The sequence below is a fragment of the Juglans microcarpa x Juglans regia genome, chromosome 2S (assembly GCF_004785595.1).
Source record: "Juglans microcarpa x Juglans regia isolate MS1-56 chromosome 2S, Jm3101_v1.0, whole genome shotgun sequence".
In the NCBI taxonomy this organism is placed as follows: Eukaryota; Viridiplantae; Streptophyta; class Magnoliopsida; order Fagales; family Juglandaceae; genus Juglans; species Juglans microcarpa x Juglans regia.
Genome location: NC_054597.1, coordinates 6,752,328 through 6,776,066, shown reverse-complemented (window position 1 = coordinate 6,776,066; position 23,739 = coordinate 6,752,328). Strand labels below are relative to the sequence as shown.

The 23,739-nt window shown below is 34.6% G+C and overlaps 1 protein-coding gene and 1 long non-coding RNA gene across 2 annotated transcripts in view; one reads left to right on the top strand and one right to left on the bottom strand.

Moving 5' to 3' along the window:
• The first annotated feature begins 13,230 nt into the window (after window positions 1-13,230).
• LOC121251982 (ultraviolet-B receptor UVR8-like) lies at window positions 13,231-23,289 on the top strand. Its single transcript, XM_041151419.1, has 12 exons — window positions 13,231-13,650; window positions 15,277-15,463; window positions 16,550-16,696; window positions 17,470-17,551; window positions 18,957-19,112; window positions 19,586-19,759; window positions 20,796-20,867; window positions 21,374-21,445; window positions 21,611-21,729; window positions 22,201-22,286; window positions 22,379-22,431; window positions 22,754-23,289. Exons 1-12 carry the CDS (start codon window positions 13,560-13,562, stop codon window positions 22,838-22,840), a joined length of 1,326 nt encoding a protein of 441 aa, XP_041007353.1. The 5' UTR covers window positions 13,231-13,559; the 3' UTR covers window positions 22,841-23,289.
• The window catches only part of LOC121251983, a 30,213-nt gene continuing 23,097 nt past the window's right edge, over window positions 16,624-23,739 (bottom strand). The window contains exon 3 of the long non-coding RNA XR_005938154.1: window positions 16,624-16,729. This is a non-coding gene — a long non-coding RNA (uncharacterized LOC121251983). The remainder of the gene's footprint in view (window positions 16,730-23,739) is intronic.

Here is a 23,739-nt window from a genome sequence, read left to right as displayed (position 1 = left end):
AGCGAGCAATTTCCAGTCTTCAAGATAACCAGCCCAATTAGCATCTAAAAAAGCAATAAGTGAGAAAGAGGAACCAGGAGAAAAATAAAGGCCATCGGTAGAAGTAAGACGAAGATAACGTAAAATCCTCTTGACAGCTTGCCAATGAGGAAGACGAGGGCAGTGCATAAATTGACAAACTTTATTTACAACAAATGAGATGTCAAGACAGGTAAATGAGAGGTATTGGAGGCTACCGATGACACTATGATATAGTTGAGAATCCTCAAAGGAGGTTCCATCAAGAGCCGAAAGCTTGGATGAGGTAGACACCGGGGTTGACACAAGTTTGGAATTGTTCATGTTTGTTTTGATTAACAAATCAGCAATGTACCAAGTTTGAGACATGTATAAACCAGTGAAATTTTATGTAACCTCAACACCTAAAAAATAATGAAGAGTACCTAAATCTTTAATAAAACCAGCAAACAGTTTTGAATTAGAGACAATAACAATGATGCATCTATGTAAATTAAAACATAGATGGATGTAGACACAATGTTTAAAATAAACAAAAAGGAATTCGAAACAGAATTGTGAAATCCTAAGAAAAGTAATTTTGAACTTAATTAGAGAGCCAAGCCTTAGGGGCTTGTTTCAAACCATAGATAGACTTACGTAATTTACAATCATGCTTAGGAAAGTCAGAATTTACAAACCTAGTTGGTTGACTCATGTAGACGTCCTCCTCCAAATCTCCGTGTGGGAAGGCATTTTGAATTTCTAGTTGATGAAGAGGCCAACTACGCGTAACTACAATGGAAATGAGGAGTCGAACAGTTACTGGTTTTACAACAGGATTGAAGGTCTCCGTGTAATCTTGATGAAAACCCTTGGCCACAAACTAGCCTTGTGACACTCAAAGGTTCCATCAGCTTTCTGTTTGGTTTTGAGGATCCACTTACATCTGAGGACATTGAGGTTGGGAGTGCACGGGACTAAATCCCAAGTGTGGTTATGGATAAGTGCTTGGAATTCACTAGATATGGCCGAATGCCACTTAGGAAATTTAGAAGCTTCGGTGTAGTTCTGAGGTTCCTCAGGAACAATAGAAGGTTCGGAGATGGCGAGGGAGGCCGATGGTTGGGGACAAGGCCAGGAGATGGTGCCATCGGACCGTGTAGTGGGACGAGTGATATTATTTTTTGACCGAGTTCTCATGGAATGAACATTGGCAGGTGGTGAGAGGGGAGATCGAAGAGGTTGAGGTTTGGCTGAGTAGATTAAGGTTTGATGAAGTTGGTTGATGCGGTGCAAAAGATGAGGGAGAGGAAGGAGAGTCGGGTAGTATGAGATTTCTAGGCTGGTATTGAGGTGGAGCGACATGGGCTAAGACTAAGGGAATGGATATGAGAATGGGAGAGGGATTTGTTTGTGAAATGGGTTGAGCCGTGGGACTGGGTAGTTCAGTAAAAGGAAAACTATTTTCATTAAAACGCACATCACGAGAAATGGGCTATAGCTCATAAAGACACAAAGTTGAGAACGAAAGTCCATTTTATGGCGATTAAAGGCCTCAAATTAGGCCAACATGCCGATCCAAAAATTCTTTAAAAAGAATAGTCTAGAATTTTATTAAATAAAATTTGAAAATGAGATTTATTATTTAAAATGGGAGAGGGCATTCGATTAATTAAGAAAATCGCAGTTTGAAAAGTTTCAACCCAAACTTTTTGGGGAACAGATGAATGAAAAAGAAGAGATAAACCCGTTTTGACGATGTGATGATGTCATCATTCAATGCTACCATTTTGAGCATGTGAGTATGGACATATTATTCTATGTGATATGCCAAAATTTTTAAGTAATGGATAAATGGGTCTAAACTCTTATCCCCAATTAGTTTGTATTGAAATTACATTAGTGGAAAATGAGTTACTCACATATCGAAGAAATGCAAGAAATATATTAGAAACATCAGATTTAGCATGTAAAGGAAAAAATCAAATATATTTTGAAAAGTCTTCTACAATTGAAAGATAAAACCTAGAACCATTAGAGGACAGCACAGGCGTCTGTCCTCAAACATCTAAAATAAAAGTTGAAAATGAGTGTGCAAAGGAGAGGGAGAATATGGATGAGGAAGAGCATAGGACTTGGCTTGGGAGCATGCATCACAAAAGGTTAAGGCAAATTTGGTATGGATGGGTAAGTGAAGTTTTTGTATAGTGAAGGTGGTTATGCGTGGAGAAGGGTGAGCAAGGTGGTAGTGCCACAATTGAGATGATGTCCATTCACCAATGAAGGCCTGATATGGAGATGGTATGTTGGAGGCAATAGTTGAGGCCAGTTCATCAAATGAAAGAACATAAAGTCCATTCCTAATGGAGCCCTGGAAGTGCACCTCCTGAGTATGTAGATCCTTCACAAAAAAAGCAGAAGAGTTAAATTTAAAAAAGATAGAATTGTCTAAACAAAATTGACGAATGGATAATAAATTTCTAGTAATTAAAGGAACATGAAAAAGATTTTTTAGTAGAAATTTGCTAAAAGGTGTGTTGAGCTGCGTGGAACCAGTGTTTTGGATGGGAAGAGTAGACCTGTCACCAATGCTTACTTGATCTGGACCTGGTAAGGGAAGGATTCTAAATTTAGATGAGAAAAATCAGATGTGAAGTGGTTTATGGCAGTGGTGTCAGGAAACCAGTGAGTGTAAGCCGCAGGGGTAGACATAATGGAAGTATAGTGGGTTGCGAGGGATGATGGAGCAGAAGTCTGATAGCCATGATCAAAACAATGATAACAAAATAATGTTGTGTGATCCGGTTTGTGACAAATCTGACAGGTGAGTTTGGAAGAAGGGGAATGAGGAAAAAAAGGAGGCCAAGTGGGATATGAAGCACGACCTGATCCTCGACCATGCCGAAAACCTCACCCACGACCTCAAAAAGAAGAGGGAGACGAATTGGAATTTGTGGAATTGGAGGGAGAGCACGTTTTGACAGTGGTGTTTGCGGAAAGAGAAGTGTTAGAAAGAAGAGAAGTGATTTGATGGGCAAATCGAGCTTCGTGATTAAGGAGATAACTGAAGATTTGAGCATGCGAGAGAGGGTCTGGCAGAGTAGTGATGGAAGTGACCAATAATTCGTAATCAGTCCCAAGGCCAGCAAGAAGATAAATAGTGAATTCAGATTCAGAGAGAGGATGCCTAGCGGCACTGAGAGAGCTGGCCAGAGATTTGGCTTTTTGAAAATAGTCTACAATAGTTTCTGAAAAAACAGTGGTTCTATCCCATACAACACCTAGAGGGGGTGAATAGGTGCAGTTCAAATTTTATAATCTAATAAAATTTAATGACAAGAAGCAATTAAAAGATTACACAAATCATACAAATAATCAACACAGAGATTTGGTCACGAAGTGGAAACTCATTTGAAGAACGTCTTCAAATTCTAAAACCACTCTGAGTGTAAGCCACCACCTAAAATTTACTATAGAAAAAGTTTGTTACAACCAATATAGAGACACTCGCAAAACCTTTGTAGTTCCTAAACTTGGCTTGCAACATCACGAGTGACCCACTCGAACTCTACACGCATTTAGTGTCGGAACTCCGACCTTTCTATAGCATCCCACGAGAACCTCTCGATCTCTGCATCAACAGCAGCTCCGGAAACTTTCTGGCCAAACAAAACGTCCACTTCAATGGACTTTGAATAAGATTTGATCTTGAGTGTGGTGTGGTAGAGATGTGTTTGTCCAAGAGAGATTCAACAATGAGGAAAAGTTTCTCTCTATGGCTCTTGAAGCAATTAGGGTTTTTACTCTGTTTCTCCACACCAAAGAACAGAAATAAGCTGTTCTATTTATAGTCCCAGTAAGACACGAAGCTCGAAATCATGAATTTTAGATTTTTTTGAACATTGGCTCGAGCGACGTGTCGAGCGCAAGTCGAGCGCACGTTGTCTTGACCATTGGCTTGAGCGCTGGTCCGAGCGCACATCGAGTGAACCTCTCTGGAAGAATTATGCTTGAGCGCTGGGTCGAGCGCACATCGAGCGAACCTCTCTGGATGGGTTCTGCTCGAGCGCTAGGTCGAGCGCACATTGAGCGAACCTCTCTGGATGAGTTCTGCTCAAACACTGGGTCGAGCGCACATCGAGTGAACCTCTTTGGAAGAGTTCTGCTCGAGCGCCACGTCGAGCGCACGTCGAGCGAACCTCTTTGGAAGAGTTCTACTCGAGCGCACATCGAGCGAACCTCTCTGGAAGGTCCCGCTTGAGCGCTAGTCGAGCGCCAGTTGAGCCATGTTGAGCACACTTCAATCTTTTTCATGTTACAACCGCTTCAACACTTGTTACAACTCAATTTTACACAGGTTTTCACAAGAATATGCCAATCAACTAAATTTTTCCTCAACAGTTTCCACTCCCTTCTTGAGGTTAACTAACTAAACTGAGTGTGCATTATGTGGGCTGATGTTTTGGCAGAAAAAAGGCTATGGAGAGTGGCCTAGACCTCATAAGAGGTTGAGCATTCAAGAACTTGGGATAACACTGTGTTGGTGAGAGAGGAATTAAGTGCTGAAAGCACAAGTTGATCTTGAAGGACCCATTTCTGATACTCAAGATTGTCTTTATCATTTATGGTGGAAGGGGGCTTGGGGATGGAATCATCGGCATAGCCTAGGAGTTGATGAGCTTTGAGAAAAGGAAGGATTTGAGCCTTCCAAAGGAGATAGTTCTCGATGCCAAGTTTGACTGTAATAAGATGAGAAGCAGAGTTAATAATGGTGGGATTAAGGGATGGGGATGGGGTTCTTGAAGAATCCATGAACAGGTGCAGGAAAGGAAGAAAAAAATATGGATGTTTGTCCTTTTTCAATGCTCTGATGCCATAAAGAAGTATAAAACAGAGGAAATGCTAATAGACGTGTATGTGGAAAATGTATTTGAGAAAATACTTCATAGAATTGTTTGTATTTCTGAATACATTTGACAGACTCAATTTTCCTCGATACAATAACCTATTGAACGTTGTTATTTATAACCAACTCATAATCAGAATAATGACACCTCAGCACTGTGTAGAACATCTAGAAGATTCTGTAATATTCCCTTGTGCACGATTTGTTAGTCCTGCTGCTGCAATATTCCTTTGTGCGTGGGTTGTTATTCTTGCTGTCGTTCCTTTATCAAGTTTGTTGAAGTGCTGCTGTTGTGAGGTGAAACTTGCTGAGGCAGGTTGTAGGTGAGCCTTAATATTTATCTATACATTAATGTATATATATCTTTTATATTTTTTTACCTAATTTTTTTTATTTTAATTTTCATAATTTTTAATAATCTACACATCAAAATACATAAAACCTATCAAGAGAAGAGAGATGAGAGAAAAGAGTTTGAGTGTGAGGAAAAGAGATCGAAGAGAGAGAAAATAACATAATTTAATCGGTGAATAGTAACTCTACATATTTGAAATTGTCCCGTTTAGATAGTGAAAATATTTCGTTTCATCTCATTATTACAATTTTTTTAAATTTTCACTCAAAATATAATAAAAAATTCAACTTTTTCAAATCTTAAAATAATAATAATATTAAAAAATAATATTATAACAATATTATATTTAATTTTTAACTTTCATATCAATTTATCTTATCTCAACTCACTATCTAAATGGTATCTTAATATAACATTTAAGACAAATGCAAACTATTTGTTTCTTCCAATACAAATAATTTTAAAAAATTATTAATGTAAAGACATTTGGTTTAAGATCTTGTTTATTTTTACAAAACATCTCATTTCATTTTATCTAATTATTATAAATTTTTTAAATTTTTATACAAATTAAAATAATAATTCAACTTTTTTAAATTTTAAAATAAAAATAATATTAAAAAAATATTTTTAATAATATTTAGTTTAATTTTTAATTTTTATTTCAAATCATCTTATTTTATTTACGAAAACAAACTACATCTAAGTGAATGCATGAATGCATGCCAGGGTGTCGATTAACGAACGTCATCACATGCATCAGGTTGTCTATACAGTTTGGTCCGAGTCTAGCTAGCTTGTACGCATGCAGATTTTTCAGGAACAGCTAGCCGAACGTAGAAGACACGAGTACTTAATTATATGCGTATATGCATGGGTCCTAGCTAGGTACCAAGCTGCAGTGTGCATGTCCTTAATTCCAGTCTATGATGACTTGGAGCTTTCATACTCACACCCCGAGCTAGGCTATAGTTAGGTCATTGTCCCCTATGATTGTGATCTGCCTTTTGTATGCGATAAGAATTGTCAGGAGATACATCCCACCGGGTCGACTCAGTCAAAATAAATTTATAAATTGATTTGATAATAATAAATTATAAATTTAATTTAATTTAACATATAAAATTATATTAATTTATAAATTTATTTTTATAATTGTAACACTTATATATATATCGTCTTTTATTTAAAAGATTTCTTTTTAATCCTCTTCTTTAAATAAAAATATATACTAATCTAATAAAAAAAATTAAAACACACGTTAAGACTATATATATATATATAGAACATGATGATCGTGTTTTTTTTTTTTTTTTTTATAAATAAACAACCATGATTTTATTGATAATTTAATCATTACAAAGTTTGTGAGTATATCACTAGAGATTACAGAGGATATTCTTCAATTCAGATTTTCTCCTCTTCAATATTAAGTCCCATGCAGCTTTGCAAGTTTGTGAGCAATGTTAATTGTTACCTTATGATCTGCGGACAAATCGAGTGTGCTAATATGATCTTCCCCTTGACACTTTCCTGAAATCTTTTATGATATGCCCGTACCAGCTCTAGTTCACATCTACACAGTTTATAGCCTCTTAAGCATCACCTATAAAAATAATTTGTCTGAGATTCAGTTTTCACACAGCTCCAAAGCTCTCTATAAGCCTTTGCATTCAGATAAAGATTGAGAATTGAAGGACTGTTGAGCATGCAAAATAACTCGTTTGATTTTTTAGATGAGATAAGATAAATTTAGATGAAAGTTAAATAAAATATTATTAAAATATTTTTTTAATATTATTTTATTTTAAAATTTAAAAAAATTAAATTATTTATTATATTATATATAAAAATTTAAAAAAATTATAATAATTAAATAAAATGAGTTCAATCAACTGTCAAAAACCAGTTCATCTGCACTACTGGCGACTTTAGCAGAGGGGGAAGCATGAACACCCCGAACACCCTGGGAACAGCAGACCTACTCGACTGACTGGAAAGCAGTCTCTAATAATAATCCTCGAACACCCTGGGAACAGCAGACCTACTCGACTGACTGGAAAGCAGTCTCTAATAATAATCCTTATCCTCATTTTCTTGTTTTTTATATCTACAGCAACATCGATCCAGTTGGCTTTGATAGTAGTGTCAGGGCATGGTTTTCTCCACTTAGAAGCACCTCCTTCAGCAGCCCTGTCAGTTTGCTTAATTGTGCTGATCGCCGAAACTCAGACAAATTCTCAGTTTCTGACAAAATAATATTCCTCGGGCAAGTCAATGGTTCTTTGAAGAAAGTCGTTCCAGGTCTTCTTTTTGAAGCTTTTTTTCTTAATTTCATTCATAATTGCATGAAGTCTTCTTCTCTGGTGGCCCACTTATGCACAACGCTCGATGCTTGATCAGCCCGCACATCATTTGTAGCAGAGCAACTCCAAAGTGCATGAATCATTGATTCTTGATCTTCTGCTTTACAAATCGGACAAAGTTGGTTTCCGAGTACTTTTCTTTGATATAAATTTTTCCTAGTTGGGAGAGTGTTATGAGAAGCCTTCCGAAGAAAGTTCTGATACATCCAAGCTCCATATCATTTTCCACAAATCATCGGCCAGCTTATTACCATTGGATCAGGACTCTCCCATCTTGATCTCCTTCTTCTTTGACAAGTCCACATAACAGGCACTCCTTGCTGTGAAAGCACCAGATTTAATAGGTCCCCAAAGCATGCATTTTATCACCACACCCCGTACGTTTTGCTTATGAGAATGTTTAGAATCCGTTCAGCTTCACCTTGCTCATTATCATCCACCAATATCATGCTCTGGTTCGTAGTGCTCACGTTTATGCAAATTGCAAAATTGAGACCATCGATCATTAGCCTGTTCTAGTACGTACCCTTTTGATATATATGCTCCCTAGCTAGCTAGGGTTTTAGATAATTTAGATATATAAAAATAAAATAAAGAGATGGATGGAATAAAAAGTACGTATTATAATTAATTAACTACAAGAAAAACGATCACAGGAAGTACATGATTTAATTGCAATACATGATGACCACTCAATATGAAAGGAAACTTTCATGCACCTGACTTTCAGGTGTGAATAGAGTCTCTGAAGGTTTGTTCAGCAGGAGGCGGCCTTGAATTTGAAAGACCACAATGAAAGGAAACTTGAAAAAGCAACCATTTTGATAAGCCTGGACTGATATCTCGAGGAAGGCGGCACGATTCATTGTTGAAAATAGCTAATAAACACAAGGGTTATGTACTCATCATCTCATACTATACATCATATATATTTTAAGAGTTTTACTAGGTACAAATGATTTGACATTATGTATCAACATTGACATGACTTTTTTTATTGAAAAGAAAAACAAAATAAAAAAAATTTTGAGAGAAGAAGAAGATCTGGCCTCTTTCTCACGAAATTTATTTTTGTCTCAATTCCTACCGTTTTATTAAACGGATGCTTTACATGTTAGCATTGGTGCACAATTTGGTGCTAAAATTCGCTTGCAAGTAGACTTTTCCATATTTTAATGCATATACTACATACTTGTTATGAGGAAAAAAAAAATTAAAAGATGTGTAATGCGTGGGATACTTAATAGAGTTATTTTAAACACAATCGGTATATTTTATAGCATTTTGATAATGCAGCTTGTATATTGTTTATGTGCAGCTAGCATTAAATACTGCAAGATCCATATGCTGTGTTTTATCTCTCTCTAAGTGCAGACAGTGCTTGAGAGATAAAAAATTGGGGAGAATCTTTATCTATCGGGAATACGTTTATTTTTTCATTAAAAAATAGATATTATCTATTGAGAAATATTTTAGTTATAAATAGATTATATAAAAATAAACTCACAAGTAGATTTGGTTTGATGTCGTACGTTAGATTAAAAAATTAATTATTTTTATTATAAAATAGATCAACTAACAGATCATATGAAGCAATACACGTCAGTTTACTTTTGTGAGACTTTTTTTATGTTTGTAACACTTCTCTTATCTATTTAATGTAAAATATGAAGTACTTTTATCATTTTATATTATATTGATAAGTTAAATGAAAAACAAAATCCTATACTTTTTAATAAACAGATATTACCTATTTTACTTGAAATGGAGAGGGTCGATTCTCATGAGGGAGAATTCTTGCCCTCACGAAACTTTATTTTCATCCATGGTCTAGTCTATTATTGGTGATGTTTTAAGAAAATGGAAGTTGCTACTCAGCCTCGTGATTTTGCTCTCTTAAATTTATTATTATATTAGCGTAATTGCAATTTTTTTTCTTTTTTTTTAAGCATTTTTTAAATATTTAAAAATAATACATCACTTCATTTATAATTAATTCTTTAACCATTAAGAAAAAAAATTAAAATATCCTAACGGTAATTTTGAGGAGACACAATCAAGAGGCAAGTATTATTCTCCTAAGAACATCCCAATATAATATAAAAAATAGAGATAAGTGAGAAATAGTAGTAAAAATTTAATTAGTTAATGTCATGTGAGAAGATGATAAAATGACAACACAATTGAAAAATTTATGAATATCAATAATTTATCTTTTAAATCAAATTATATCATGTGAATGATATGGATTATAAATACTTTATAGTAGAATTATTTAAATTATAAATATTATAAAACATCATATGCAATCGTTACACTCTAAGAAAGAAAATTAATGCACCTTTGGACTGATTGATCTCAAATCTTCAAGATTTGACTCACTTTATTTTATCCACACATCGTTATAGTCACTTGAAAGTGGAGTTATATATGAACTCACTACAAGAAAAATAGACTTTTGTGACCATTTAATTGCGACGAAAAGATTATTTATGACCAAAACAGACTCTTTTTGGCTGTAAATAGTCATTTCGCTGGAATTAACTGGTCACAAATAAGCAGTTTTCTTATAGTGACTATCGACATTTTGGTACGTTTGTTTCAATTTTTCTTAATCAAGGAAGTGGATCAAAGTGAATATATCTATCAAACATGTCAAAAAATGAATAAATACAAGATCCACACGAAAAAAATTAATTTTCTACTAGTGGATCTACTCTTTTTTAAAATGACTGCACGACGCTTACTTATTTCACGATTGTATATAGTATTACTCATTTTAAAATGACGGAATAAAAAGGAGTTGCAATTGGGACGTGAATTATAACTTCCCTCTGCGTGATTTTAATGTCTCGAAGTTAATTAAAAGTTCACAATATATATATATATATATATATATATATTTATCTATCTTTATTATATAAGTGTCTATCTAACTGCTACAGTGTTTTTTCTTGTCCTCCCGTTAAAGTCTTGTTTCCGTTAACTCCGTTAACTTTTGCCTAACTCGTCGTAACCAAAGCCATAGTTCATTCGAATGGCAACTCCACTCCATTTCCCATTCTCCAATTTCAGCCATTTTCCACAACAGTTGCTCAGCCATAAACCAACAGTAATGTCAAAGATGAAGTGTGGGAAACAAGAAATGAAAATGGTGATGAGATGATAAACGAAAATGTAGAGAAACCGAAAATGGAGAGAAACCGACAGAAATGTCTAAGATGAAGTGTGGGAGAGATAACGTTTTCTGCTAAAATGGTGTCGGAGGTGGAATGGCTCTGCTCAGCGCACGCGTGGTGGTGAGCTGTTGGTGGAGAGCGACGGTGGAGTAGGCGAAGCCTTCAGCATGAAGCATAAAAGAAGGGAAGAAAAAAAACAAAAAGTGAGGTTAACAGTGTAATGAAGGAGAGGAGAAGAATAAGATGGGTTCTATTTGATTCTTAAATCCCCCAAAACGACTTAGTTTTGAGGTTGGCCTAGAGGAGCCAAGCTTCAAAGTGTAAACAAGCTAGGCCCTAATTTACACATATATTAATCCAAACAAACAAATCTCACTTAAAACATTAGACACAAACCACTAAAAACAAAGACCCTACCAAAACTAAAATACAAGATAAAATAAAATAAAATAGAATCTACATCAACCATAATAATGATAACAAATAATACCACAACCATCAATGGTAGTAATAAATAAAAACACATAAAACTAGGATTGTCATCGGCTAGATTTAAAATAAAGATATTAGATTTAAAATAATTTTTTTTAAAGAAATGTTATTCATCATCTCTATACCATATATCAATATGTGATTTTTTATTTTTTTTCTTGATATGTAAACATTCATATTTAAACATTAATATATATGTTTAAATTGAATGGTAAAAATAAGAAATCATATGTTATTGTATAGTATAAAAGATCATGAGTTGAATTTTTTTTTTCTATAATTCATTATGTAAAATTATAGAAAATAAAAAATTACGTAAAATTAAACTAGACAAACGTGTCGGGTACATTGTCCTTTCCTATATATATATTAAACAATGAACAAGGAGAACTGTGTACGTGCCTTGCACGTGCCCTCCAACTAGTATATATATAAATGGTGATATGAAAATGTATCCCTTCAAATTTGACGTTGAAAATATAAAAATAATAAAGTGTAAAATAATAAAAGCAATTAAGAAATGAAAAAGAAACTTGAAAATCCAAAAAATAAAAATAAAAACATAAAAAATAGAGAACAAGGAAGTACAATTATTTTTTTAATAAAAAAAATAGAAAGCATTGGAAGATCAGAAAAGATTATAAAATACAAAACTCTAGAAATAAAAAAGAAGTTTCAGAAAACGAGGGATGGGGCCTTCCAAGATGTGGCGGAGAGATGGTTGGTTTGAGAAAAAAAAAAAAAAAAAATGATGTGGTGGATAAAGAACCTTGTGTCGTCATCTAACAAAAATTAACGAAATTATAACACAAGGATAATTCTATTTGTAATTCCTATTTAGAGACCGTATGTATAGATATTTTATTAAATAAAAAAATATATTTTAAAAGAAATATTTTTGTAATTTTAAAAATAAAATTTCTTAGATTTGTATTATAATTCTCAAATAGAAACTATATGTAGTATTGCTCATAACATAATAATTACAATGTATATTTTATAATATTTTCTATATTATTATATTTTAAATAAAGATTAATTTTATAAAATAACTTATAAAAATAATACTAATTTATCTAAATGCTCTCATTTTAAAATATAACTGTGTAAAAATTTATAAAAAAAATTTTGTGTATCAATCTATTCTGTTGAAAAAAGCTCCATGTATTTTTTCTCGTGGATCTAAAAGAAAATGAGTCACACTATTTTTAATAATCCAAACATAATATTTACTTAATATTATTGGCATGATGATAATATTTATTATATTAAATATAAAAAAGTTTATTAATTTGATGACTTTGAATGTTAGCGAGGGATGAAGATGTATCGTTGTGTTTAGTTGTTGGAGTGAGCTCAATTCATTTCAAACTAATCTTATGGATGAAATTCATTATTTTTTCAACATCTCATAAAAACGTTAAATTTATCTCAACTTATTTCATATATTCAAACACGTATATCAATCTATTTATAGAATAAAACTATTTTGCCTCTCTATTTTGACCGCTCTATTTGATTGTTGGTCAATTTTTTTTTATTTAATGATTAAAGAAGTGATTTTAAATGTATTGATGTATTTTTTTATTTTGTAAAAAATATTTAAATGTATTAAAAAAATGTAAAAAAAAACTATTAGACAGTACGCCTAGCGGTAAGAGTGCACTCCTATTTATATTCAAACAAATTTAAACGAGATTTAAAAATATTAATATTTAAAAATTAATTTAATCATCTGATATCACTTTAACATTTAAACATAGCCTAAATGCTTTCGAAGTAGAATTTTTGCTAGAAATAAAAAAGAAAAGGATAAATATTTTTTACAATTTTATTTTAAATGAAGGCATTTCTATAAAAATAAAATTTAAAAGAGAGTTAGAAGGGAGGGAAGAGAGTAAAAAAGAGAACTAAAAGCAGAAGAAATGGGACCATCCAGCATTGAATGCCGTTGTTTCTTGCATTGTGCCTGCCGATGTTTCCACCGTCTTTCCGTCATATGTCCCCCGTTCCTTCTCCCTCTTTGGAAGTATATGCCCTGCTCAGTGCTCAACAAACGGGCTGCGTTGCACATGGGCTCTCTCTCTCTCTCGCTATAAATTGGTTTTCCTGCCTCTGCTCCAGCTTCTTCAGACGACCATTAATCGCTTTTAAGTCAACCACAGAGATATCATCAACACTCTCCCTCTCTTTGCTTTTGGCACGTTTCCGTTGTCCCTTTTGAGTTTTTGGGGGAAGAGAGGGGGTTTGGAACGTGGGAAATGGCGGAGGAGGGAGGTGGTGAAGTTACTGGTCCATTTCGTCGGGTTCTTCTCATCTCCACTGGTGCTAGTCACTCTGTTGCTGTTCTTTGTAAGCTCCCAAAATCCCCTTTTCGCAATTCTGGGTTGTCTTGCTTTCAAGCCATTGACTTTTTTGGTCCAGTGATTGTTGTCATTCTTTCTTGCTTGCTGAAAAATCTGAGGAAAGTTCCCTGCGTATCGTGGACAATGGAGTGCAATCTAGAGTTTTAACATGAGTAGACTGGAAGTTGTTATTTCTTAGACTTTTCAAGTGACGATAAGTCGAAAATCTCTGATTCAAATTTTCAGCAATTTCTTTCTTTTCCAAGTAACAGTTTGTACTTTTTGTTTTGTCAACTGTTGTATTACATCGACATGCTCATTTTGGTTCCTTTCTCATTTTACTTAAAAAAGTCGTTGTACCTATTCACGAAAAAAGAAAGCCGTGGTAGAAACGACTTTCAAAATGTTTCAAGTCTTGATCTTGGTAATGAAGTCCTATGATTAATTATTATTCTCTTTCTTGTACTCTTTGTTTTTCAATTTGGATTTAGAATTTCTTTTTCTTCCTTTTAACGAGTGAAAATGTGAAATGCGATATAGTCACTCGAATTTAGCCTCAACGTCCGGAGAAACATCGTGACAATTGCTTTTCTAGTATAGGCTTCTTCATTTTCTCAGGGGCTCTTATTTATGATCTGCAGCAATTTTTTCCATCAACTAATTCCACAATGATTTGAGTCGGAGTTGGCAACCGACTAGCACTCAGCTGATCTAGGGTATTTTTGGTTGTCTGTTGAGGCTATAGGACTTATGTGTACACTGTTCATCAGACCAAGGATTTATACTAAAAAACTAGAGCTATAATCACTGCTGATTTTATTTGCTTAGTCAAGGATTTCAAGAGCCGTGTCTGTACCAAAGTTTTGCTGCTGGTAACTGGATACTGTTTCTGTGCAATGAATTATACATAATTTATATGGGGAATACAATGAATTAATTCCTTTCAGTTGGGTGCTCAAATCAGCCCTGGCATTGGTGCCAGTTCATCTTCACACCAAGTTCTTCAACCATTCTTAATCTTTGAATATATACTTTGTTTTATCGGTAAACAAAGTTTTATTAATCTTTGAATATTATATCAGATTGATGTCAATTCCTTGTCCTAAGTAGGTCATTGGGATAGCTAAGCTTAAGATCTTAGCACAATGTTCCCAGTTAAACACATGAAATTCGATAAGAGAATGTTCCGAAGCACCATTTTAGAAACTCAGCTTACCAAATTTGCTTTCCCAGTTAGAGCTGTATGTGGCTTTGTTGAAGGGGGAATTACTGCTGCCAGGCAGTGTCTTTGGTGAATTTTTCTGTTTTATAAAGATGAGTTTGGAAGAGACGGTTACTTGATTTTGGTTAAGTACTGCATAATAAAATATTTTGAGAAGCACATTTTGTTTTGTTTTCCTTAAAACTTGTTCCGGTCGTTTTTACTTTTTGCTAAATGACTCCTGTGCCCATTATTCTACTATGCCTATCTTCCTTTATTCTTATGTTAATTGATGGCTCTTTGTTGCCTTTAGTTTGTTGTGCACACATTCAGTTTGTAGTTGTTCTTTGGAAACATCTTCAGCGTCATTTTCTTTCCTATATTTTAAATTCAATGAATTTTCTTTGTTGGGCTTTTGTTGACATTTTACAGCTGGAAACATTGTTTGTTCTTGGGGAAGAGGAGAGGATGGACAATTAGGCCATGGAGATGCTGAAGATCGATTTTTGCCTACTCAATTGAGTGCATTGGATAGCTATGAAATTGTATCTGTTACCTGTGGAGCTGATCATACAACTGCATATTCTCAGTCACTTCTGGAAGTGTATAGCTGGGGATGGTCCGTGTATTATCTTTTAATGTTCTCTTTTGAAAATCCACTATAGACTTTTTTACTGAGAGAGAGATGTCTTCTTTGCCACATTGTTGCATTTGTCATAGGTTTAAAAACACTAGTTGGTTTAGAAGTTGGCTACAACAAAGCTCAATGGATGTCCCTCGTTTATTTTTCTCTGCTCGAAAGAACGTAGTTGATCATATGGAAATAATGGTACCATTAAGAATGAACAAAAAATTATATTGAGGAGAAAATTGTTGGCCTGAGGAAATGGAGAAGACATCCTGCATCAGATGAGGGACATTCATGAAACGAGATAAAGGACCTGGCTGATCAAATTATTTAATTCCCTTCATCCTCTTCCTCCTTCCAGTACCCCAAAGGAGAGTTTTGGTTTCTCGTCATATTGTCTCATTGAAGGGAGCTCTTTTGTTTTTCTTTTCCCAGAAAGGTTTCTATTTGATTTTAATTATTCTGTTTTTTTCCCTCGAGAAGCTTGAAAGGGGTGTTCAATCAATTAGTTTGAATAAACATGTGGACCATGGGGTTGGGCTACCAATGGCAACAAGACTCCTTTCACATTTGCATAAGTTAAGGCATTTCTGGGCTGCCATGCAGTTCCTTAGACTGCAGGGGTGCGGCGCTTGCTTGGGCTTAGATTCCTTCCTTTAAATAAATCAACTCCAAGGGGTATCGGAAATGCATCATATTTGGCTGTCACCACTTTTATTTGGATAAAAGTTTGTAGTCCATTTCTTGGTTCAAGTTAACTCTAGCTTGAAATCCTTCATAAATAATGGAAGCACTTGAAATTTTGTACTTGTTAATAGTTTTGAGGTTAATTTTTGTTATGAGGCTATTAGAGATACATATATTGATTTTTAAAATTACTGATTTATTGCAAAACATTTGTATTTAATCTCATTTACAGAATTCTTTGTTTATATTTTGTCCTAGGCAGTTCTTCATGTCACATGTCTTGTTTTTCATTTGTGTCATTTAATAAGCTCTGGATCTATCATTGCCTTTGGATTTGTCTATGTTCCATGATAGCCTGTAAGCATCTTGTGCTTTTACCTATTTTTTCAGGGGTGACTTTGGGAGGTTGGGCCATGGAAACTCCAGTGACTTGTTCACTCCTCAGCCAATAAAAGCATTAAATGGTTTAAGGATAAAGCAAATTGCTTGTGGGGACAGCCACTGCTTGGCAGTGACTATGGAAGGCGAGGTGCAGAGGTTAACAGTTTTTCTCTCTCTCTCTCTCTCTCTCTATATATATATATATATATATATATTATTTTTGATAAGTATCTCTCTTAATTTTACAACTTGAAGAAATGAGTATAATATTAGTTTATTCAGTATAGCTGGAGTAATGGCCCAATCAAAGGTGGTTTTCTTTTCCTCTTTGGCCAGCCTTCCTTCTTTCCCTCACACTTGGATGGCAAAAATAATGCAAACAAGAAAAATACAGAGAAAATCTCATAACTGAAAAGTTTGTTTGGTAAAACTATACCTTGATTTGCAAGGCACACTTGTATAGTAGTCACAATGCCAAAGTAAGCATCTAAAGCCGTTTACAGTGTAAGAAACAGATACCACACTTGAACCTAGTAAAAGGGCTGAGAAAATTATGTTCCTAATGACAAAATGGAACCAAATTTCCATTGAGCTCCAGTCTAGGAGGGTAAACACATGCAGATCCAGAATCATTCTGCCAAGCATTCATTCATGCAAAGTTCTATATTTGCTTCAATGTTTCTGCACCAAATTAATGTTGAACAGAAATATCTTGAGCATGAAACTTATGCTGCCATACCAATATTGCCAATGTATATATTTCCAGTATTTGCGTGTTTCTGTATTTTTTGCATTCTTGCTTCTTTTGTGTGGGTGATTTAATGCTTGTGCATATCAATTCTAACTTTTAGGTAAAGGATCACTGCTTGTGCATATCAATTCTAACTCTTAGGAATTCTAATGAATTATCTGTCTCTATTTCAATGAAGTTGGGGGCGAAACCAAAATGGTCAACTTGGCCTTGGCACCACGGAGGACTCTCTTGTCCCACAGAAAATTCGAGGATTTCAGGTACTCTTAAGTCATTTAGTTATTCCCATTAGACATTCATTAGATGCTCTACACCACCGTCCTTTTGATTGTCAACATTTAAAGTCCAAGACCTTTCCTCGCCAAGTCGAAACATAAACTTAGGAAGATGTGTACCTATAAAAAAAATGAACTTAAGAAGATGTATATTTCTTTTAGCACTTTATGATTTGGTTTTCGATAAGAAAGGATAGTCCCTTGTAGGTGCATCCATAAATCCCTGACTCTTTTTTTTTTTTTTTCCCTCTTTTTTTTGCATTCTTTCGGGGTAGGGGAGAACGAATCAGACTGAGCAAAGTAACATATGACTTTTAAAATTGCAATGATTTAAGATCAAAAGGGAACAGTTCTCCTACACTGACGTGATCCTTTTAGCAATATATTAATTCCTTTTTGGTAGATCATCGAGTAACAATTATTTATGGACAGTCATTTGATGTGCTTCTGGTTTCCATTCCCATCATCATACTGATGATAAATGTCCTCGTGCTCTACTTATCAAAAAATAAATCTTTTTTTTTTTTGTTAGCACTAGGTGTTTGGGAAAAGCGTCCCGACTAATTCCAGGGGTGCACAAGCCCTTGGCAAGAAGTTTCCCGCAAGTGCATCTAGGGTAATTCAAGGGAAAAATTTTTCAGTCCAATGGCCCCTAGAGATTGTTTGCACCCAAGGGGATTTGAACCTTTTGGGGGGGAGCATACCCCCAAGCACAAGGCCTTTACTACTTGAGCCAACCCCCATGGGTAAAAACATAAATCTCCCCATGCTCTCCCATAAGAACTTGGATTCTGTATCATGGTGAAGGTGAGGCAACACTGGTTTCTTATTCAACTGGCCCTTGGAGACACAGTCGAGAAGTGGCATGCATGGATGTCCCCATCCTTTCCTATTCTCTCTTAATTGTAGAAATAATTAGAAATAAAACAGCTAATACATAAATTAGTAACAACCTCCAGTAGAGATTGGTATTTGAATTCCACATAACGAAGAGGACTTTTATGCAACAGAAATATCACCATCAAGCATCAAGCCCGTACATGTTCAATTGCTCGGTTTCTTGTGTATTCATATTTTGTTATGCTTGTTGCAATATTTTTTTATATGAACTACAGGCATTACCATGCTGCCAACTATTTTGATCTACACCATCCATCTGATAATTACATTTACTGATAGTTCAATATACTTCCATCAGAGAGAGAAAAGCAATAACTAATGAATTTATCACGATAAAGAATTACCCAGCAATACTGTGGTATTTATTACATTCCTATATTAAACAACAATATGGCTTATGAAATACAAAACATAAATTTCGATCAGGTTCTTAAACAAACTCTTCTTATGAAATAACTTACGCGTCTAATTTTTGTTTATTTTTTGTTAGGGAGTCTCTATCAAAATGGTTGCTGCTGGTGCTGAACATACTGCTGCTGTTACAGAAGATGGAGAGCTATACGGATGGGGCTGGGGCCGATATGGAAACTTGGGCTTGGGTGATAGAAGTGATCGCTTGGTTCCTGAGAAAGTTTCTGCCATTGATGTATGTTGAAAATATGGTATTGCTTATTTCTGTTTTGAAGAGCACAGTTGGAATTCCAAGTTGTAGGATTTATTACAGATTGTATTTATGGTTGAAGCATTCTAAACCAATCCCTGTTCTTCACTGTCTATGATAAGATATAATAATGTATGTCAAACAAACTGCCAAGAAGGTTCATAAGCTGTCTGGTGAGCCAGTAATAATTTTGATTATATTCAACGGAATTCTGTATGTGCTGTTATCTTGTTATCAGCAGAAGGGTTATACTCGACAGGAATCTCTTGTTTTCAATTATGGATTCTTCTCATGAAATGTTCTGCACTTTTCATATTAGAAGATAAGAGTAAAGCCTCATTCATTTAGCACTCTGACGTTTTCCCAATACTCATTCACACCCACACCCTCTCTCTCCCTCCCCTGTTCACCTTTTAGAGTTTTTTGAATGATTAATGCTCTTTTAAATAAAATTACAGGGTGAGAAGATGATTATGGTAGCTTGTGGATGGCGGCATACAATATCTGTTTCCTCTTCAGGTGGATTATACACTTATGGCTGGAGCAAATATGGCCAGCTAGGACATGGGGATTTTGAGGATCACCTTGTTCCTCACAAGCTGGAAGCCTTGCATGACACGAATATTTCTCAGGTGATCTCTTATTCCCATTGTTCTGGTTTCTTAATTATGTTTAGAAACGAATCTTGATACTAAGACTTTCTGTCGTTGGGATGCTAGTTTTGAGATTCAAGTTGTTTTGCACCATCCATTGCCTTGGCAAGTAATTAAATAATACCGTATTTTAGTGGTACAATTGAGGGTAGTTCTCATTCGTATTAATATACTTTCTGCATATTCACTGATTAAAAAAAGAAATACTTTCTGCACATGCCTCGTGGACTGAATTTGTGATTCGCATGAATTGGATCATGTTTATCAATTGCATCTAGTTAAGTCTCTGCCCAGAACAATTTATACTGCAGCTTGGGGGCACTTTTTCTTTGGTTCCATGTAAAACTTGCATCTAGACCTTCTCTGAGTTACTTCTTCTTTGTCTTCTTCATGAATGTGCCAACTATTAGTGCTGAATGACAGAATGAAATTGCATACATTTTTATGTGTGTAAAGACACCTATCCTTGTGTATAAATATGGAAGGAATATATATATATATATATATATATATATATATATATAAGGATAGGTGTGAAAAGACACCTATGCATTCATCACAGTAACAAGTCCTAGGGGCATCTATCCCAATATGTTAAAGATGAATAAACAGACTGAAACTGGCCCAAAAAACCTCCTTTGTGTCTCTGTTCTTTATTTTCCAAGGATAGCAAACAAAGCAACAACGCCATCATTTTATTTTCCAAATGGAATAGAACATCAAGTGCATTGAGCTCTACACGTGTATGTGCAATCACGTGTGCTTGTGCTTGTGCTTGTGCTTGTGCTTGTGTATCTGCATTCTGTGTCAAAGCATCAAACTTCATTATATTTAGTCCAGAAAAAAAGTTACTTTTTTTTGTTTGTGCTAGGCTGTACCATTGGCCACTTTTTTATTTATATTTGATGCTTTTATGAGAACATTTGATACAAGATATATGCTGACTTAGATATGGACTTTGTTTTTGTACTTAAATTTGAGTTGTCTGAAATTTTCTTGGATTGGTGCTTTTCAGATATCAGGTGGTTGGAGGCATACTATGGCACTTACATCTGATGGAAAACTTTATGGCTGGGGTTGGAATAAAGTTAGCAATCTACATCTCTACTTTTCATCTTCAAAACATTTTGCAATTTCCGTGTACTTGGTCTATGCCTTGTTACTTGCTTCAATAAAATTTTATTTTACTTGAAAAAAAAAAAATTGCAAGTTCTCTTGTTCATGAATAGTTGATAGATGAGAAGAATGCGGGTCAAAATATCTAATGTATAGATCTATACATTAGATCTTTACCTATCTATTGTATAGATGAAAAAAATTATTAGTATTGATGCACATATTACATGGACGTGGTGTGGGTGTTGGCTTTGGGTATGTCCAAGAGTCAGACTATTACTATTTGCTAAGATTTCTACCATTTTAGGTTGTCAATAGCATATCCTTGCCCATATCACAACAGGGGTACAATATTATTACTAATTTTCTCTGTGATGGAAACTTGATGACCATCTATTTTTTCAGACTTCTTCTGAACCTTTATGTCCCTAAACTTGAGATAGCTTAATCTGAATTTGCTAACTTATTCTCTTACAGTTTGGACAGGTTGGAGTTGGTGACAATGTCGATCATTGCTCTCCTGTACAAGTTAAATTTCCCCATGAGCAGGCACATTCTTATTACTGTAGCTCCCAAATTTAATATGGATAGGCCATGGCTTTAATATTCATTTCCATAGAGATTTTCTTTTGATTTCTCATCTTGGGCAAAATAAAAAAAAAAAAAAAAAAAAAAAAAAAAACTATTTTCTTACTCTTGTTTGGCACTTGGCAGAAAGTAATTCAAATCTCTTGTGGATGGAGGCATACACTTGCTGTTACTGAGAGGCAAAATGTATTTTCTTGGGGAAGAGGCACCAATGGACAGCTTGGGCATGGGGAATCTGTTGACCGGTAATAGCATTTAGATCTGAATGTCATGTATTACGATTGTCTCTCTGTTTACTCTTTTGCTAGAAATGGAACCGTTACATCTTAAGCTTATGTACAAACATGTATTGGATTTTTTCTTGCTTTAGAGATGTTTGTTAGAAATATTCATGCTAAACTAACTTGCTGTTTCCTCTTGTATCTATCTCTTCCCCTCCTTCCTAATTAGGTATTTCCTCTTGCAGTCCTGTGTACTTGGGCTTTTGCCTAGTTGCTGTCAATAAAATTTTTACTTGTCAAAAAACAAAAACTCACTCACTGTTGGTTGAATGTGAGCTTTGGAATGTTCATTTAAAGCTTGATTAAATGATTTATCCTTCCCACTTTACCACTGTTCAAGTTTGTGGAACTGAGAACAGGTTTACTTTAAGCTTCTTGAAATCTCTAGACTAAATGCTCCAACTAATGATGTTTTTCTCATGTTATAATATATAGGAACATTCCAAAGATCATAGAGGTTTTGAGTGTTGATGGATCTAGTGGACAACAGATAGAGTCCTCCAAGGCTGATCCATCATCAGGTGCTGCATTCACCTAAATACTTCGTTTTGGTTCGTAACTCAACTATATTTTTCTTGATTTTTGAATCTGTTGTAAATGTTTCTTTGGATAGGCAAAACTTGGATCTCACCGACAGAGAGATATGCAGTTGTTCCTGGCGAAACTGTAAGATCCTGTTTCAATAATTTTTTATATCAAAGTTGGATCTGTTCTGAACAAATGATCCCACTGAAATTTGAGCAATGACAAATGTAACTTGGATGAAAGATTCAGAAAAAATTGAAGAGTGGTTAAAAGGTTTCTATAATATTTTTTTGATAAATGAAATAGTTTCTATAATGTGTTGACAAAGAACACTAAACCAAAAATTTAATGTTAGGCCTGTTAGAAATAGGCATTTTCTTCCCCCCCGCCCCTCTTTCTCTTGTGTGGATGGAATGAGTCTTAATTTTCATTGTGGAAAGCTAATAGACCTTTGCTTCTCCAGATCCAAGGGCAAACAACCGTTCCAACCAGGGGTAAGGAGAGTGATGCGAGCGTCCCTGGAAATGATGTCAAACGTTTACGACTATGATATTTTAGATATCAATGCAATGGTAGATTCACCTAACTTGCTGGCTTATAAACAACCAGTCACCATTTTGGGGACAAGGCAACACCACGAAGGACATGATGATGCTGTCATCGTCTAGAACTGTAGATTCTGATGTGCAGAGTGTAGATTTTGTTGAATGCTGTAGTTGTGTTTTGTTTTTATGGCTATGGAAAAGCATCCGATGATGTTTTGCAAAAGTCTCTGGGTATTCGCAAAAGAAAGGCAAAGCTGCTATTTAGCCAGAGTCTAATGCAATTTCAAGTGTTCTTAAAATAGATTGAATAGAAGCTATGGAGAAAAGGGTGTTTTGAAGCATGTGTTGCTACTGTGCTATCAGGTTTTCCAAAAGATCTTAGTTGTTTCTTAACTAAAACGCCTAGGCATGCACTTTGTGGACTTTGCACCAAAGAAATTGATTGACTTCTAAACTTCTATATTGTATAATATTTGAGTAATGCTACATATAATCGTGGAGTGTGCAATCGCTGTGTAATCGTTTTGAAAAAAATATAGAGCCCATTATTAAAAAAATATTATTTTTTTATGTGAGTTTTATATTTATTTATTTTTTTCAAAGTGATTGCGATGCGTTTGCGCATTCATGTCTGTAACTATCATTTCTCATAATATTTAGTGATGTTAGACTTCTCAAATTATGTTATACAAGTGAAATAAAAATAAAAAATAAAAAATAAAAAATCAATCTTTTCTATTTGGTATTTTGGCTTACATTTTTTACTCCCATAAATGTAGAAATAAATTATGTTACCCAATAAAATCAACACTTTTGTTTGGAAAATTATATATGTTAAAGCAAGTATTGTTGACAAGAGAAAGATATGGTGTAGTGCTACATCATATGTTGAGACATTTAAGTA

Excerpts from the sequence above, each read along its gene's own strand:
- LOC121251982 (XM_041151419.1), top strand. The coding sequence starts at position 13,560 with ATGGCGGAGGAGGGAGGTGGTGAAGTTACTGGTCCATTTCGTCGGGTT. Across the intron at positions 15,464-16,549 it reads GAAGTGTATAGCTGGGGATG|GGGTGACTTTGGGAGGTTGG; the intron begins GTCCGTGTATTA and ends CTATTTTTTCAG. Across the intron at positions 17,552-18,956 it reads AGAAAATTCGAGGATTTCAG|GGAGTCTCTATCAAAATGGT; the intron begins GTACTCTTAAGT and ends ATTTTTTGTTAG.